This window comes from Carcharhinus amblyrhynchos, chromosome 29 (assembly GCF_965287045.1).
Source record: "Carcharhinus amblyrhynchos chromosome 29, sCarAmb.v2.hapA, whole genome shotgun sequence".
Taxonomy (NCBI): domain Eukaryota; kingdom Metazoa; phylum Chordata; class Chondrichthyes; order Carcharhiniformes; family Carcharhinidae; genus Carcharhinus; species Carcharhinus amblyrhynchos.
Genome location: NC_137352.1, coordinates 20,574,219 through 20,593,838, shown reverse-complemented (window position 1 = coordinate 20,593,838; position 19,620 = coordinate 20,574,219). Strand labels below are relative to the sequence as shown.

Here is a 19,620-nt window from a genome sequence, read left to right as displayed (position 1 = left end):
GCCCTATCCCCATATCCCTACATATTTACCCACTAATCCCTCTACCTATGCATCCTGGGACACAAAGGGGCAATTTAGAATGGCCAATCAACCTGCCCGCACATCTTTGGACTGTGGGAGGAAACCGGAGGACCTAGAGGAAACCCACACTGACACAGGTAAAATGTGCAAACTCCACACAGACAGTGACCCGAGCCGGGATTCAAACCCAGGTCCCTGGAGCTGTGAAGCAGCAGTGCTAACTACTGTGCTACCGTGTGCCTAAGAGAAAAAGGTTTAATGAAGAAACTTCATTACTCTAACACTTGAGGCCTCACCCTGGACAATTCCAACCTCCCCCATAATACCCAACAGGTTCTTATTTATACTGAGCCAGCTGATCATCACATCATTTTGTCAATGGTTAGTTTACTGGGTCAGCTGACTCTTAGAGCTTGCTACCATTGGTCACACTACAACAGATCCAATGTTATCATTGGTTACATTCTAACACATACCACATCAAAAGTTCATTAAAACTTGGCTGAATAATCTTGCGACAGAAGAAGAACAGTACAGTCAGCAAAATACACTGGATGAAGAAAGGAAATCTGAAAACTTGACAAAAGGTCAACAGGGGCTGACAATTCAATGCTATTGTTTTATCAATAATATGGATTATCAACAGATCACACTTAGATTTATTTGGACAACCCTCTGCAAAGATTAATCAGCGTAGCATTATTTTTAAATTTGTTCTGATTCTTTCAATATCGGCCATCAAAATCAAAAACAATCAATCCAGCACCTTTAACATAAAAAATTCTCAAAGTGATACCTGAATGAAGAGATACCAAACTAAAGGAGATATTAGGAGGACTAATCAAAAGCTAGGACAGGGGTGGGTTTTAAAGAAGACAATGAAGAGGAGTAACACTAAGCCAAGAGGGGTCAATGGAGCTAATCTCAGAGCTTGGGGCCTTGGCAGCTGAAAGCAAACTGAAGATCAAGGGCAAATGCAGAGAAGGACAGATTTGGAAGAACAAAGAGCTCAAGGTGGATGAGTTGTCAGGCTGGAGTATTTTATAAAGACAGGGAGGGGTAAGATCAAGAGTGTTTTAAAAGTAACAATGGTTTGAATTTTATGTCTCCACCTGAAGGTTCTGAAACTTTGTGGGGTGTGGGACGGTGTAAAATAGCATGGATGGGATTCCCTCTGGGATCGTGCCCACCCGCATCCAGCTGTGACTTTACAGTGGGGCAGACAGGACCTTAAACAGGATGCCTGTGCATGCCCAAATTAAGGTGGTTAGGGGGCCACTTAATGGGATGTGGCATCATTGGCTGTGCCAGCCTTCAATCCACATCCCGAATTGCCCTTCAACTGCAAGGTGATTCCAGAGGGCAATTAAGAGTCAACAAGATTGTTATAGACCTGGCATCACAAACTGGCATATTTCATTCTCTAGAAGTCATTAGTGAACCAGATGGGTGCCACCACTTCCAAACTGCATTGTACTGTTCACCGGGGGAAGGATTGCCGTACACAGTGTGTTGTAGCAGCAATCACAGTGAGCAAACCAACAGTGAACAACACAACATCTGGAGAAGAGTCTTCAGACTCACACTGACTTTGGTCCTTCAATATTGACAGTGCAGGACACAAACAAACAGTCTGTGCTAAACCTATACAGTTACTATGTACGATACTGATAGACGTGAAGCTTAGTCATGCAAGGATTGGGAATCTAACCAAATGATCAATGGGGTTGTGAAGTATGTGGCTTCTTATGATGTTGAGGAGGTAAAAATTACAACAGATTAACATTTATGTTGCTATTTTTGTCTCATGTTTTATTCTCTCTCCACTTCAGTCTTTGCCACAGCAGTGACAACAGTCTGCCAGCTGTAACACTAAGAAAATCAAAAGTGTATCAGGGCCTGGCTAACAAAACCCACTCTCCACCCCACCACCCAAATATCCTTCCAGCTTCAGCCATGGCTCAATTGATAGCACTCTTGTCTGAGTCACAAGGTTCAAGTTCAAGTTCCACTCTTGGGCTTGAGCACACAAAAAAATCAAAGCTGCAATGTCCACTGAGGGAGTGCTAGACTGTCAAACATGCCAGTTTTTGAATGAGACAATAACCCGAGGCCACAGGCCCTCTCAGACAAATGTAAAAGATCCAAAGGCACCAGATCTAAGAAGGGCAGTTAAATTATTCCTGGCGTCCTGGCCAATATTTATCCCTCAAGTCAACATCATTAAAAACAGAGTGTTTGTCCATGAAGCTTGCTGTGTGTAAATTGGCTGCCACCTTCCCGAAATTATAACAGTGAATGGACTTCAAAATTACTTCATGTGATGTCCAGTGGTCAGAAAAGGCGCTATATGAATATAATTGTCATTCTTTCCCTTCCTCCTTGAGAAGCGTTGATTCATCAACTAGAATGTATCCAACATCCCCTCATTAAAATCAGTATTAATTCAGATCTGGAATGATGGGCGTACAGTCATGGTTTCCCTGATGTTGGCACTATAGTGTATTGCCAGAATACCTGCTCTATGGAAAGCTGCACTGAATGAAGACTGAGTGCAAATACAGAACACCCAGAAGTGAATTGCTAATGTACTGTCATCTTCCACTAACTCAACATCAAAAGGATCTTTTGATGCCCGCTGTACCCTCAAAATAAAGGAATGGAGAAATACAACATTTCAACTGTTTCCAAATGTTCAATTGTAGATTTTCACATGCTGGTGAACCAAATGGAATCTGTAAATCCTTTGATTTCTTTCTGTTGCTAATATGGAGGCAATGCAGCCACCGCACTCAGGCCTCATTATGACAACACACTCTACACGCAATGAAAATCCAGGTTATTTATCAACATAACACCAAAGCCTGAAGAGCAAGCCAAACATCACAGTACTGCTGTCAGCTGAATTGTAAAATCCTACGAGGTGCCGTGTTACACAGCATTACCACTCGTTTTCTTTAATTAGTTACATACCTGTGGGCTTTGATATTACTTCCAGTTCCTATGTTTCTCATTTCTCTCATCAGGTAAATTACATTCCAGGCAGCTACGAGAAGATTGCTCAGAGTCTGGCATGGGGGGTGGGGGGGGGGGGGGGGGGTAGGGGGGGAGCGGGGAGGGGATCGGTAACTTGAATGTCTTTCTTGGATAATAAGGTTCTTGTAGTTTTCTGTCATTAGCAATCCTTAATTGCAGTAATGATAATTGGGTGAGAAATAGTTTAAATCCAACAAATGCTAGCTTAGTTGGCTGCTTCTGTCAAGTTCGGAGGTTAAAGATCTTTCGAAAAGGAATGGGTTTTGAATTTTCATAGAATGCTTACACTGCAGAAAAGGCCATTTGGCCCATCAAGTCTGCACTGGCTCACGGATACAGCATTGTACCTTATCCCACACACCTGCTTTATCCCTGAAACCACTGAAGTTTATAATTATAAAACAGACAATGAAATGTCAAATTTGACATCTTACTTCTATTCGAAGCTGATTAGCTATAAGCAGCTCTCCGTTCTAATGTCCAGAGAACAACTTCTAGCATTCAATATCTCAATCCTACAGTTGACACTTACTTATTGTTTGTAATTACAAACCATTTCATCTATGGATTTGAGGATGCTGATGAAGAGCCCACTCCCACCCTCCACCATCACAAAACACTTGGCATTGTGAGAAAATCCCATCCCAGTTATGAGACTGGACATCAGATTATTTTATTGTTCAGACTTTCTTTCAATGCTGCTTCTAAAGCCACCTCACCAAATTAGAAAAAGAAAGTTCTATTCAGCACTATTAATTGCTTTGTGCCAAGTAATGAAGATTAGGAAGCAATTTTATTTATGATGAGGTAACTATATAGGCTTCATTACCACAGTCAGTCCTGGGAGTTCAAAACAGCAAATTAATAGTGTGATGATAGTAGTGCAATTGATGTAGATAAATATGTATATTTTTTATGTTTGAGGGGAAGTTTGACAATTCAGCTTTTACTATAGGTGGTTGGTTTGTCTGGGAAGAATACAACTCACTCAGGCTTTGGGAGTGCAGGACAATTATTCATTTCAGCCTTGTGAATGTTTATTTTAAGCAGAGCTAATGGACTTTTATTCACTTAAGTTCTGACATTAGAGTGACTGACAGGGCCAAGTGATGATGTGGTTAATGTGCAGACCTTCATCTGCAGCACAGAGAAAATAGCTTTTGCAGGAAGCAGTTAGTTTGTAGCTGAAGCCTGGTTGAAGTTAGAAGGATTTTGCAGACTTCTGGAATTCTATTTCTCTCTGAAAGCTCTAAGACTGTTTACAAATGTTAAAGCAAGTATGCCAGGTTTGCTAACTATATTTATTTAAAAGCAGATTTGATTTATGCATGATTGGGGTTTATTTGGAATTGAAATAGTGATAAGTTAGAAATTAAAGTTGCTTCCTTTTCATTTTTAAATATTGTTCAAGCGTTAAAAGTTAAGTTGCTTCTTTTGTTAACATTATGTTTAAATTGTGTCACGGAATAAAGTTTGTTTTACTGTAAAATATCTCCATTTTGTCAGTGAAATTACTGGAGTAAAATATTTTATCCTCACATTTATGCTAATAGTAAAATTGTTGGAGTCTAGTCTAAATTCATAATATAACTTGGGGTTCAAGTCCGGTACTCTGATAATATATACATAAAATATAAAATATTGATTCAATCCTCAAACTAGGTTTACAGTTGTAAGATAATAAAATAATTGTCAAGATACAAGACTACAAGCCAGTTTAGATGGCAACGCTTTTTTTCAGATTACTTGGCTGCATGTACTTTCATACAATGTAAAATATAGCCCCAGCAATAACTTCTTTCCCCGTGTTAATAAATCAGGAAACAATGCAGCGAATGTTCAAATATTGTAAAAATGATTTACATTAGTCAGTGAAAGGAAAAATGACACCTCATACTTGATCACATCTTCGTGATAGTGAAGGATCGCAGTCAAATATTATGCACTTGGACAGGTAAATGACAAAATATTCAACCTCGTTCCTACTCAGTGAAGAAAACCTCCCAAGGAATCGTGGAAAATATTGTTAAGCTGTACCAGGGTCTTGAATCACCAATAATTTCTTAAGATATTTGGGAACTTAGCTGCATTGTTTAACTAGCTTCTTTCTCATTGGCTTTTCTTCATATACAATATTGGTGTACATTTTGTTATTTACATGCATATGAATATATGAATCCCGGCTTAAATATATAGGATGGAATCTTCTGATATTTGAATGTTCGTTGCAATGGGAAACTGTGGTGTAGCTCACCAGCTGCACAGCTGAGTTTCCTCTCCAGATTCTCCAGCACTGTGACTGGAGAATCTGGAGTCATGGCTTCTACCATTGTGCTAGCGGGGAAGGGCCTGATAGAATGGGCAAACCCAGAGATTGGGGCACCCTTTTAAAAAGATGTCCCAATCTGTGCTGAAAATAAACTGCCCACCACTTCTCTCCTCTCCGCTCTGACATCTAGACTTGAAACATTGGCTCTATTCTCTCCGCACAGATGCTGTCAGACCTGCTGAGATTGTCCAGCATTTTCTGTTTTTGTTTCAGATTCCAGCATTTTGCTTTTATAATAAGAAGGAAAAGGTTAATGAAGGTCACAGAAAAGAAATGTTTTAAAGGACTGAATGGATGTTTCCATCCAAGGGACGCCAGAGGTTACAAATGTCCTCTTTCTGGATAAACTTTTCCTATTTTAACTTTCCTGAATTAAATAGGATGACACCCTGTTACTGTCTTGCTGTTGGGGCAGTTTCCAAAGAGATGTCAGTCTATTTGACCAATTCAGCACTCAATTATGGACAATTTTACTGGATCACTGGCATGTTGCCGGTGACAGAATGGCTGCTTGCTACATGGGGAGGCCATCAGCTTGCTGGAGGCAGAATCACTTCTGCAACACTGGGGGCATCAGAAGCTGAGGCTCAAAGAAGGTTTCATGGCCAGGGAAGGGAGCTGGTGAAACCCCAATGATCTCCATGGAGAGGATTTCCCCTCTGGTCCCCCAGGGCCAAATACCTGGGGCATCCCACCCTTTAGTTTTAAGATACCTGTCCAAGGGCATCTCAGGATCTCTTACTGGCCTCACTGCTCCTGATAGGGGCTACTGAGGCTTCAGAGCTGCAGACCTTCTGATTGGGCCAACGGGAGCCTGCCCACCATCATTAACTGGGCCAAGAGTCTGGTGGCAGCCAACCAGGAGGCCAGCAGTGGGAAGATTGCTGAGCCAGTGCCACTTAGGGACATGATGGTCCCAAAGTCTGCATTTGGCTCCATGAATCCAGGCAGCTCAAATCCAGTGAAGGGGGAGGGAAATGTAAATGCTAAAAACACAAGACACAATGAAAGGTGGAAGCGAAAATCTGACCAAAGAAAATGTGAGATAGGTGCAAAAGGTTTCGGTAGGCTCTTGGCATAAAGCTATTTCCGGAATGGGTAACAAATATCAGCTCCTACTGGCATCCGAGAATAGAAAGGCTGACAGTCCCTGTTGTGCCAATACAGCTGGTCACTGACTGAGGTCATGGCTGCAAACTGTGGGCTGTAAGTTTACTTCTAATGTTTTCCTAGGAGTCATAAGCACGTATTTTACAATGAACAACTACAACCTTTCCTGAAGATAATGAAAAGCTTATGAAGGCTAATTTAAATATAAAAGGACTTTCAGATTCTAAAAAAAATTGCTTGTAGGAGTGATCTTTTCAGTTCATTTTTTATTAAAATTCCTGTTGCTCAATAATTAGAATCTAATGGTCAATGGCTCAGTTTAGGGGCAGCATGGTGGCACAGTGGTTAGCACACTGCAGCCTCACAGCACCAAGGACCCGGGTTCGATTCCTGGCTTGGGTCACTGTCTGTGTGGAGTTTGCACATTCTCCCATGTCTTATTGGCTTTCCTCTCGATGCTCCAGTTTCCTCCCACAGTCCAAAGATGTGCGGGTCTGGTGGATTGGCCATGCTAAATTGCCCCTTAGAGTCAGGGGGATTAGCTAGGGCAAATGGGGAAGGGAGCTGGGTGGGATTGGGCTCAATGCAGACCTGATGGGCCAAATGGCCTCCTTCTGCACTGAAGGATTCTATGAAGTGGGAAGGGACTCCATTTTTTATTGTGTGTAGTTTATTATAAGAATAGCTACTGTGACAGAGTGAGCTTCAGAGTAAGAATGAGAGAGTGAAAGGAAGTGAGAGTAAGAGCAAGAGATAACAAGGGAGTGAGGGTTAAACAATGAGAGAACAAGAGCAAGAGTGAGAGCATGACTGAAAGCCTGAGACCGAGTGAGAGTGAGCAAGAGTGAGAGCGAGCAAGAGTGAGAGCAAGAGACTGAGGGTGGGATATTCTGGCTGCACTCGCCCCAAGGCTGGAAAATCCTGCCCGAGGTCAACGGATTTTTCCATCATCTGTGTCCCACCTGCCACAGGCTAATATCTCAGAATACAATTTCAGACATCAGAGTTATTGAAAGCCAGACTATGAATGCATGACTTTAAAATGAAAATCCAGAAAACTAACTATGTGGTATTCCCATAACGTCAGAAAAATAAATAATTTTACTTTACTGTGGACAATCAAGGAGCGATAGAAAACCAGCCAAGCTGGGTTCAGAGACAGGATGATCTGCAGTCCCTGTCAGAAGGACTGAACACACACACAAGAACTCTGAATGTTGACAATACTTATAAGAGTTTTATGTCAGGTTGTTCCTTCCAGTTGAATAGACACTGTGGCTTCCTCAACAAATGTCAGGCGAGAGAATATGGATCAAGATCCCAATTCTGATGGGCACAACTAAACTACTGGATTAAACTCATAGCTGGAATTTTACCATCCCGCCCATCACAGGAATTGGAGTGATCGAGGTGCGGATCACGGAAAAGTCCATTGACCTCGGGTGGGATTTTATGGTTTCTGGATGAGCAAGGCTATAAAATCCCGCCCATAATATCATAGACAAGCTCCTGCAGAGCACTTTACCCACGTCCACCTCCCCACCCTATCTCTGTAACCTTGTGCATTTACCTCACCAATCCCCCTAAGCATGGCCAATTCACCTAACCCACACATTTTTGGACCATGGGAGGAAACCGGAGCACCTGGGAGGAAACCCACACTGACATGGGTTCATGGGTGGCAGGATGGTACAGTGGTTAGTACTGCTGCCTTGTAGCGCCAGGGCCCTGGGTTCGATTCCCAGTTTGGGTCACTGTCTGTGTGGAGTTTGCATGTTCTCCCGTGTCTGCATGGCTTTCCTCTGGGTGCTCCAGTTTCCTCCCACAGTCTGAAAGACATGCTGGTTAGCTCCATTGAACCGAATGGGAATCGGAGTGTGGCAACTAGGGGAATTTCACAGTAACTTCATTGCAGTGTTAATGTAAGCTTACTTATGACTGATAAACAAATAAACTTAATGTGCAGACTCCGCATAAACAGTCATCCAAGACTAGAATCAAACCCAGGTCCCTGGTTGTGAGGCAGCAGTGCTAACCATTGTGCCACCATGCCATACAACAATGTTTTTCAAAACAAGCTATAAAAACTATTAGTTTGCTGTAGATCTGCAAAAAGATATGTCAGAAAAACCAATACTTATATCAAGTGGGCCAATGACTCAAATTAAATACATGTCAGAATTTATAACATTCCTCTTTTATGCACTCAACAAGAAGCTGTTTTCCAATCTTGCTGAACTTAAAAATCTTCATTCTTTTCCTGATTTTCCAATGTTGCCGAGGAATATTTGTTACACAAAATGACACCATGCCATTCCATACCAGTTACTTAAAACCTGGTGCTATTTGGAGACACCCTACCTGCATATTCAGGGTCCACATGAGGAGGGTAGAAGCCAAATTTGATGAATATCGGGATGGGAACTCCAAACTTAAACCACTCGACCACGTAAGGGGGTTGTTGTCCCGTCACTGGGTGCACCACATCACATCCTAGAATCACGCTGTCACCAGCACGGGCAGTCACAAACTGAGGCTCCTCCCTTGCACTGTGGGTACCTGCAAGAAACAGTCAAAAGTCAGTTTTTTCAGAGAGGCCCGCTTCCCGCCATTATTCAGAGTGCAGTACTGTTCATAGCACAGAGAACTGGAACTGTTGACACGTGACCTTCATAATGACTTCAACAAGGCCCATGAGGTTGGCCTCTTGAAGTCCGAGCTCCCTGATTGCCTGCCCAATCAGGGAACCTCACCTGTACATAAATATGGGAACATTGGATCTACTGGCACTCCAGATTCTGATTTTGTACCTGAAGCACTCTCGGAGTGAAACTGAGTTTGTAAATAAAGGGAATCTGGTGAAGGGACACTGGCCTCTGAGAAGTTATTTCAACCTTCTTCTTATGAGGTGTAAGCTTAATCCATTAGGATATGATCAACACTGCAACAACGGGTGGTATCTAATCCAAGCAACCGGGGTCTCACCTGCCAACTGAGCAGCTAATGAGAACCTCACATAGCCTCCTTTGGGTAAGCCTGCAGTATTCAGTGCAAATCAGGCACTTAAGTTGCCAGCACTGGGCCTTTCCTAGGATCGAGGTGGAAGGCCCACTCCCCCGAGGACAGAAATCCCACCCCCCGAGAGCTGGTGGCCAGAGGCCAGCAGCTGTCCATAGCAGACAGTGCCAGTGGGAATGGTTGTATCTGCTTGCGATGCACCGGCATGGGCATAGGATCAGTGAGAGAGCCCAGGCCCCATAGATGAGTGAGGGCAGGGTGGAAGTCACGGGATGAGGCTAAGGGGGCAATTGGATGTAAGAGCAGGGGGGCCTAACCTTCAGTTGCTATCTCTTTCCCAAAGCTGATCCTTGTGAGGATCCACCGCTGGTTGAATATTAGTGGCAACAGGGTGCTGTCCTTAGGTGGGCATTCATTACCCACTTAATGACTTTGATTGATGGTGGGGGTGGGAAGACCCCTCCTCTCCCACACTTAATCAAGATGAAATTAGGAAGATGGTGAGGTTCCCACTCTGCATCCTCCCATCTGTTTAAGCGCCACCACCATCCCCCCCCAAATCTCGTAATATTCTACATTTCCAAAATCATCTCAGGGTGGGAACTTCCATTCAATGGTTGAATAACAAGGGGATGGGGGAGGGGGCATTGGTGAATGGAATATCCCCTCCCAGAGAAAAACATCACAGAGCTGTGGACCTGACATGCACCACGCTGACCCACCCCTGAGCCATAACGTGCTGTAGGGTGGACTGATTGGGGCAGGGCGGGGGGGGGGGGGGGGGGGGGGCAGGTCCATATGAAGCCCACTCTCCAGAGCTACCAGCCAATTCGATTTGTTGGCAGCTCCATCAACCTTGGCAATGCCAGGAAGATGTCAGTGGCGGCTACCAAGTCTACAGGAGATAAAGAAAATCGAGGCACACAGATCACCAGAGCAGGAAAATCCGGGGTCTTGGGCCAGGAGGATTTTGGAGGCGGGCTGGGGAGTTAAGTATAGGGTTGAGGTGGAGAAGGAGCAGGCAGGAAGAAAAGGAGTGGGGGGGTGGTTCAAACTCAGGTGCCCACCCTGCAACCAGCAAAGGGCAGTCCAGTGGACAGCAACTACAGAACATCTGAGTTAAAAAAAAATCTTCCTCCTCCTGTCTGGTCGCCTGTGCCAAATGTTTTACAGCATGAGCCATGTATTAGCGACTGGCTTAGTAACAAGCCTAATTGATCCTTCATTTAAATATGGTGGTTGGGTATCAAAATTGGCATCTTTTGGGGTGAGCCCCAGGCACCCATCCTATTTTACCTTGTACTCATTACTAATTTTAAACAAGATAGGAAAAGTTACTTCAGGCCAACACACAAGCTCATTGCTGATAACAAAAGCTCATTTCCAAGAGAGAAAGTGATTTGCAGTGAATTCCAAACAAACACTTCATTCCTCTTTGGCACATCTTTCCACTCTTACAGATCCACTTTACACCGTGGTTCTCTACAATCCCATCATACCACGATAAAAACAAAATACTGCGGATGATGGAATGTGAAACAAATAAAAGAAAATGCTGGAAAATCTCAGCAGGTCTGACAACATTTGTGGGGAGAGAAAAAAAGCCAACGTTTTGAGTCTAGGGCCCTGATTTTACTGACACGCCTGCCCCAAATGACATTCGCCTTGTGTGTGAACTTCCAAGATTCAAGCAGGGATGCCGGTAACATTCCAGCCTAGATGACCCCTCATCAGAGCTCTATTCCCTCCCCACAGATGCTGTCAGACCTGCTGAGATTTTCCAGCATTTTCTGTTTCTGTTTCCTCATACCTCATCAATTTTTGATCTTGTCTACAGCTTTCTATTTCATCCCCAGTTGCTGGAAGCTTGACTCATCAATTCAGAGTCAGAAAATCGCACACAGTGCCCGCCCAAGTTTCTGATCTTTGCCTGCAGAAGGCAAGCCTCTGCCAGTGGCCCCATGCAGCAGCCAACACACTGTAGTATAATGGTTCCTCCTGCATATGATGATGCCTGGTCACATTGCAGAATGTAGCAGTGCCCTGGACAGTGGATACTGTGGTAATAGCCAGTACTCTGGGTAATACGGTAGCACGCCACAAAAAAAAATACCTGAAGGCAGCAGATTTATAGCAATAGTCAGGGAGGCTGGAGGAGCTCCAGTCTTGACATTATTGAGCTGTGTGATGAATTTCTAATCACATTGGAGCACAAAGTAACAACTCCATCTCCACCAGATTTTATCTAAATACCAGTTTTGCCAACTCAGATAAAATTGCAGGATAGGAGTAAATGGAAGCAGGAGGGAGATGCAATTAATGTGCCCAAGGGGTTCAAGTAAAAAACGTTGTCCATTATTAACCGCACCATGCAGGCACTTATCGAATTGATCCTTCAACATGCATGAGGCACAGTCAACAGGAACTGGACACGTATTCAGAAAGCCTACACATTTATACAAAGATTTTTCAATGAATATCATGTGGAAAGACTAGGAATGTCAATCGATTCCACGTTATATTATACGTTTACTCATAGTGCAGCTCAACTGAACAACACCATTGCCAGAAATATGCTTAATGTTTGATTTTTTTAAATTCATTTGTGGAACATGGGCATTACTGGATGGCTGTCATTTATTAGCCTTGAACTGAGTGGCTTGCTAAGACACTTCAGAGGGCAGTTGAGAGTTAACCACATTGTTGTGGCTCTGGACTCGCACATAGGCCAGACTGGGTAAGAACAGCAGATTTCCAGATAATAGGGAGAGTGAGTGGGACCATGAGTGGGCGGCACGGTGGCACTGCTGCCTCGCAGCACCAGGTTAGCACTGCTGCCTCACAGTGCCAGGGACCCGGGTTCAATTCCCGGCTTGCAACATTCTCCGTGTGGAGTTTGCACGTTCCCCGAGTCTGCGTGGGTTTCCTCCAGATGCTCCGGTTTCCTTCTATAGTTCGAAGATGCCCAGGTTAGCTGGACTGGCCATGCTGAATTGCCTCTTAGTGTCAGAGGGACAAGTTAGGGCAAATGCATTGGGTTATGGGGATAGGGCCTCGGTGAGATTGTGTTCAGTGCAGACTTGATGGGCTAAACGGTCTCCTTCTGCGCTGTAGAATTCTATGAGCTGGCATGGATGGGCCATAGGAGGTGCGTGGGTCAGTGATGGGTGAGGAATGTTTTTTGTTTTATTTTTGAAAATGCCAGCATCATGTTGGAGCACTACGCCTTCCACCCAGCCTGCCACTACACCCAGTAACCTCTACGCTTGTTCTGGGGGCTGGACCTGACACCCAATCTAATCCATACCCTGCAACAAAAACCCAGCCTGCAAGCAGCCATTTTAACAATCAGGTTTGCAGAGCCAAAATGTTTCCCATTTGTGCCCACCCAATCCTGGAGCAAAACAAGAGAGAGGTTACGTGATACATCTCTTGGCTGTAAACTGTACTAAATGTGAACTAACAGAGATTGCCACAGGAGCCATAGGGATAACAGCCTCACTCAACCCCCACTCTCTCTGCTTGGAAACCTTTTCAAAAGCTGAGACCTACTTTGGTTTGAAAACCCACCAGAAGAACTTACTGTTGCAAACAGCTTGTTCATAAAGGAGAATTCCAAACCAGCACCACTGTTTTCAAGAGAAAAGAGTCAAACTGCACAACGAGAAACCAAATAAACAGAAGCGACTGTGGAAAGTGACTCTCTAGCTGTGAACATGCATTTGGAAAAGATATGTTTTCTGACTTTTTTTTTTCATTTTTAACACCTGATACTCTCTATAATTGTATTTCTGTTTCTGCATGCCTGGGGAGAAGTTATATGTATCCTTTTTTGCATCAGTGTGAAATTCACCACCTTCGTATATTTTAAACTTTCTTGTTAAGGATTTTTGTATTTTTACCTGAGTGAGCTTTAATAATAAAATTAACTCCTTTCTTACTAACTCAAGGAATCTGGCCAGCTTAACTTTTACAGTGAACTATACATGTTTCAATACATTTTTAATTGGTAATATCACATTTTTAAAATTCAAACTCATATAGCCAACTCAGGAGCGAGAGTGGAGTCTACTCACCTCTCCTAAACTGGTCATAACACCACTGAAAACATCACATCAACCTGCGCATTAAAATCTATTGTGGCATCTCAGGATTCTATTTTTAGCTTTTTCCACTGTGAAAGTAATAGGCCTGGAGCCCTATTTGAAACAGGTTTTCAGTATGAATAAATGGGAAAAGGGAGTCAAATTGATCCTGAATTTGCCATTGGGAAATAATTTGAATTCTAAGGGTGGGATTTTCCAGCCACACTCACCCCAAGGCTGGAAAATCCTGTCCAAGGTCAACGGACTTTTGCATGGTCTGTACCTGCCCTCCCCGACCCACTATTATTCTCGTGACGGGCGGGACTGGAAAATTCTGCGCAAAATCTGCCAAAGCACAAGGCAGATCCTTCCCAAGCCTCATTGTCATTTCAGTTCATATGCAGTGAGACATGGAAGCAATGTTACAACTCACAATCCTCACAGACTTGCTGAATCAGTTTCCCTTCTCCCCACCACTAGGTTAATGTCCCAATCTTGCATCATAAATAATTGCTATTTTACAAGACTTGAGAAACTGAATTACATTTTTAATAGCCCATTGGCACAGAGTATTTATATTCAGCTTATAGATATGATTGACTATCAAAGAGCTTTACAGTATCTGGTTAGCATAGCTCACTAGAACTTTTTCAGATTAGTAATGATGGAGTCTCCTCCTTTATGGTATTGGAAGTCTTACAGCTTCAAAATAGAATCTGCTAAGTGCCCTATTCTTTCAAGGAGAAACCATGGATAGTATTTTCCAGGCCCCTGTGGTGTTTTCCAGCTGCGGATACAGCCGACCTTTGGCCACCGGCAGGGTCTTCCAGTCCCACTTAAGTCTGTGGAACTTTGCGTGGCTTCAGCAGAACCCAACGTTCCCAGCTGTGGGGAGGAGTGTAAAATCCTGCCTGAATGACGCATCAGCACCAGTACCAAAATACGCACTTTGTCAAGCTCCCAGAGTTTATTAAAAAAAAAGTGGTAGTGGTTAACACTGCTGCCACACGGTGACAGGGACCCAGTTTGATTCCGACCTTGGGTCACTGTCCGTGTGGAGTTTGCACATTCTCCCCGTGTCTGCATAGAGTTCCACCAGGTGCTCCAGTTTCCTCCCACAGTCCAAAGACGTGCAGGTTAGGTAGATTGGCCATGCTAAATTACCTCTTACTGTCCCAAGATGTGTGGGTTAGATGGATTAGCCATGGGAAAAGTGTGGGGTTAGGGCCTGGGGAAGGTACTCTGTCAGAGAGTCGGTGCACTCAATAGACCGAATGGCCTTCTTCTGCACTGTTGGGATTCTATGATATCATCGGGTGATGAACACAAAGAGATGCATCTCCAAAACTACCTCCACTACCTTGACAAGCCTCAATGCAATCTAAGCCTAGCAAACTATCCACTCAGTGCTGTGAAAATTACTCACAAAACAGTAATGATCACAGAATTATAGAAACCCTACAGTACAGAAAAAGGCCATTTGGCCTATCGAGTCTGCACTGACTACAATCCCACCCAGGCCTACCCCCATATCCCTACATATTTACCTACTAATCCCTCTAACCTACGCATCTCAGGACACTAAGGGCAATTTTAGCAACCACCAATCAACGAGGAAGGTGCTGCAGGATGTCCAATGAGTGCAGTAAGAAGTCTCACAACACCAGGTTAAACTCCAACAGGACTTGAACCTGGTGTTGTGAGACTTCTTACTGTGTTTACCCCAGTCTAACGCCAGCACCTCCACATCAACGAGTGCAGGTCAGAAGGATGGTGAAGGGAGAGCAGCAATCAAGGTAGGTTGGGGAGTGTGCTCTGCCTACGGGGGTGCCTGCCTCTGGGTGGGGGGGGGGCAGTCTGATCGCAGCAGTGGAGGAGGTCTACCTCCCAGGGGGGTCTGGTTGTGGAGAGGGGGAGGGGGGGGGTGTGGGTCTGGCCATGGGAGGGGGGACGGTCTGCCTGGTGGAGGGGGGGGGGAAACGAACCTGCCTCCCGGGGGGATCTGATTGCGGCGGAGGGGGTTCTGATCACAGGTGGGCGAGAGGACCTGCCTCCCGGGGGGGCATATGACTGTGGGGGTGGGGTGGTGGGGGCAGGTCTGCCGGGGCGGTTAGCGGGAGTCTGCGAAGGGTGCTCGAAGAGGCTGGGCTTCAGAGGTTCCCATGCAGAATAGGAATCCGCTTCGGATTTTTATTCTGCAGGTGGATAGCAGCGTGGATCTGAAACAGATCCAAAGTCGGTAAAGTGGGGGATTGGCGTTAGAGTTGGGCGTGCGGTTCATTAAGTCGATTTAAATGCACGCTAATGCATTTAAATTGTCGGGTCACCCAATTGGGGCACGGCAAAATCGGGTGTCGGCAAAGGCGCGATCTACTCGGTTTCGGGTACAGATCGCGTTACAGGTCCAACACCCAAATTTACTGTGATTTCACGCCCGAAAACGGGTGCGAATTTTTGGTAAAATTGGGCCCATGGTATGACTCTAGGGTCTGGCCAATTAGGAGTTAAGTCAGGGAGTATTTTCTCTTTCAATATTGGGAACTCACCACCCTGATCATAATTCATAAAACTTAAATCAATACATTTTCCTTTGGGAAGGAACAGGCTTGAGGGGCTGAATGCCACATGCCCATGAGATGGGTCCACAGTTGCCAACCACAGAGTTTATCTTTACCACAGTGAGTGCGGTGGCTGCTATTTCACTATGGCTCCTGTGCAGTGAATGAAACTAAAGAATAAACAGCAAAGGTCTTGTTGTTATCTGCAGGTCGTATGCAATTTCCTGAATCAGTGAATAATTCAGTACAATCAGTCTCCTGTGACTCTAAGTAATTACATGTAACTCTAAAAAGATGGAACTCTGAAATATCGCCATGATTCTAAAAGATAATAAAAGTGTAACAATTTAATCCAATTTATAAACCACGCTAACTTGTTACTCTTTCTAATAGCAATATAAGAAATGCAGGGCATAACATCTCTGGATCCAGAAGAGTCCCACCCACCCCACCTCTCACTAACAGCTTTTGTTTTGCATCCCTTTGAATTTTTAGGATATTTAAGGGGCCAAGCCTTGGACTTGAACTGAGCTTTGACTTCTGTGATGGGTCCCAGTAAACCAAGAGGCCTGCCAGTAGAATTGCTACAGTGCAGAAGAGGCCATTCAGCCCATCAAATCTGCACTGCTTCCCTGACAGAGCATCTTACCAAAGCCCTCTCCATCACCCTATCCCTGTAACCCCACACATTTCGTATGACTCATCAATCTAACCTACACATCTTGGGACACTAAAGGCCATTTTACATGGCCAATCCAGCTAACCAGCATATCTTTGAGAGGAAACCGGAGCACCTGGATACATTGTCCCTAAGAAAACTCCACATAGACAGTGACCCAAGGCCAGATTTGAACCCGGGTTCCTGGCACTGCAAGGCAGCAATGCTAACCACTGTGCCACCGTGCTACCTCCTGTCTCAGTGTGCCAGCACACTGATAACCTGCTTAGCCAGGAACAGTCAGCCGAAGGATTCTTGTGCCTCTCTAGTGCCATTGACCTCCTATGGGGCAGGTGGAAATTCACCCTTCAGAGGCCATTGGCAAGCTGCTGAGGATGGCCCAAACCCAATTTGAGCCTTTCTACTGGATCCCACTTCAATTACAACAGATGTAATGACCAATTTTCAGCCTTGGGTCATGTTTTCTTTAGTGCCATTCATAATAATCTAGCTCACAAAGGAATGAATTTCATAATGTAGTGATAACTGCTTTTACTGCAAGGTTAAGACAGGTGCAGAATCATTCAAGGCATCATATCCTCCTAGCCTGTAAGTGTTTTTTGCATACTATCTATTGGAGGGCCCTTTCAAAGGGCTGGCACAGATAGAATGGGCTGAATGGATCCCTCTGTGCTCTATGATTCTATGATATTGCCAGATCGTATCAGAAGCTCGTGCAAACGTGGAATTGACATGGTGCATTTGAACTGGCTGACAGCAAGTTTGGTTTGCCAATTCTCCAGGATGGACCTGGATTCTCCAAGCATTGAAGGTTGATCTCCAGGACATAGTTGTGGGCAACCCAGCAGACATTCTTAAAAGACTTTTTTTTGTCATTTTGTTTGAACATTTCTCTTTACCCGATATAAAAATACTGAAAATAAAGGGACAAAAAGAAAGGCTGTTTGTCTAACAGTCAAGCTTCATTAAGGCGGCATAGTGCATTGCTGCCTCACAGTGCCAGGATTAATTCCAGCCTTGAGTCACTGTCAGTGCAGAGTTTGCACCTTCACCCCGTGTCTGGGTGGGTTTCCTCTGGGTGCTCCGGTTTCCTACCACAGTCCAAAGATGTGCAGGTTAGGTTGATTGGCCATGCTAAATTGACCCTAGTGTCATGGGGATGAGCAGGATAAACGAGGGTTACGGGAATAGGGCCTGGGTGGGAGTGTGGTCGGTACAGATTCAATGGGCCAAATGACCTCTTTCTGTACTGTAGGAATTTTACGATCATCCAGTTGAGGAATACATCTGTTACTTTCCCAAATGGGACAGAATGCCAGTGCAGTGCGTCACAGGGGTGGCTGCGTTAGCCGAGAAATGGATAGACTGTGGGGGTTAAATCATGTGATGAAACCTCCAGGACTACATTTAGTAACAGCTGGCAGCCCTAAGACAGATGTCGACAGGAATATGATCGAACTTGCCCACCTCAACTTCTGGCAGGACTACACATTTAAAGCGCAAAGTTACAAGTTGGTGATTTTGCTTTACCTCCCCTGCTTCCAACTCCCACCCTCCCCAAACCCCCACATCCCCTCAGGTGCAATTTTTACAATAACAATGGCAAAATACTGCAGAGGCTGGAAAATCTGAAATGGCACACAAACTGAAAATGCTGGCAACAGTCGGCGGTTCTAGAATTCTGTGTGCGTGTCTTAATTTAATGATTAATAATCAATAAAAAGAAAGTCTCTGGCAGTACTTGAGAATGTGAACATATTTTGACAAAAAGTCGTTTAATTTGAGCTAATCTCCCGCTGTGAACTGACGGAATACATATCCATCACATTAGAAAATGAAGTTACTCTGAGCCTAAACGTGCAGATCAAAGTAGTACAATTTTTTTTATTAAAAGCTGAAAAAAATAACCTTGCTTAGGGCCTTGCATTGACTGCGTGGCTGTTCTACATTAGGTGTAATGCAAGTAGGCAGCTACCACAGCAGCTAAGGGACATGGCACATTTTAATGTAATTAACACATTGTAAGTGGGCTAAAAAGTACTGTTTTGAACGACTGGGGGATTTAAATAATGTTTTTATGTTTGTCTTGGAGAATGGCTTTGAAAAATGTTTCTTCTGATAAAGTAAATTAAACCAAGGTCTCACAAGAGATCAGATGGGCTGCCTTTTATTTCGGTGTTGATTCCTCAGGAGCCTTTTACATGGCAGAGTTTTCTATCAATTTAAATTGAAGACCATCTCTTGCATTGTTCATGATTTTATAGCTTTTATTTCTACAGGGTACTAATCTCTGGTTGAAATCATAGAATCCCCAAAGTGCAGAAGGCGGCCATTCAGCCCATTGAGTTCACACCGACCACAATCCCACCCAGACCTATCCCTGTAACCGTACATATTTAGCCTGCTAATCCCTCTAACCATGCATTTCTCAACAGTAAATATTGATGAGAAATATTTATTTAGGATCTCACCCATCTCTTGTGGATCTACACAGATTACCTTGTTGATCCTTAAGAGGCCCTACTCTCTCCCTTGTTACTCTTTTGCCCTTTATGTATTTGTAGAAGCTGTTTGAATTCTCCTTTGTCTTATCTGCCAAAACAATTTTGTGCTCCCTTTTTGCCCTCCTGATTTCTCTCAACTCTACTCCTACACCCCCGTACTCTTCAAGAGATTCACTTGATCCCAGCTGCCTATGTACGTCATATGCATAGGCAGCCTGAATATTTTAGAGTATAACAGTAACTGCAGTATGTGTTACTAGTAGAATAACACATTGGATAA

The 19,620-nt window shown here is 44.1% G+C and overlaps 1 protein-coding gene across 1 annotated transcript in view; it reads right to left on the bottom strand.

The window, feature by feature from the left end:
* Positions 1–19,620, bottom strand: part of igsf9bb (immunoglobulin superfamily, member 9Bb) — a 660,581-nt gene that overhangs the window by 456,580 nt on the left and 184,381 nt on the right. The window contains exon 2 of the mRNA XM_080214744.1: positions 8,858–9,055. Within this exon, the coding sequence (XP_080070870.1) occupies positions 8,858–9,055 (198 nt within the window). The remainder of the gene's footprint in view (positions 1–8,857; positions 9,056–19,620) is intronic.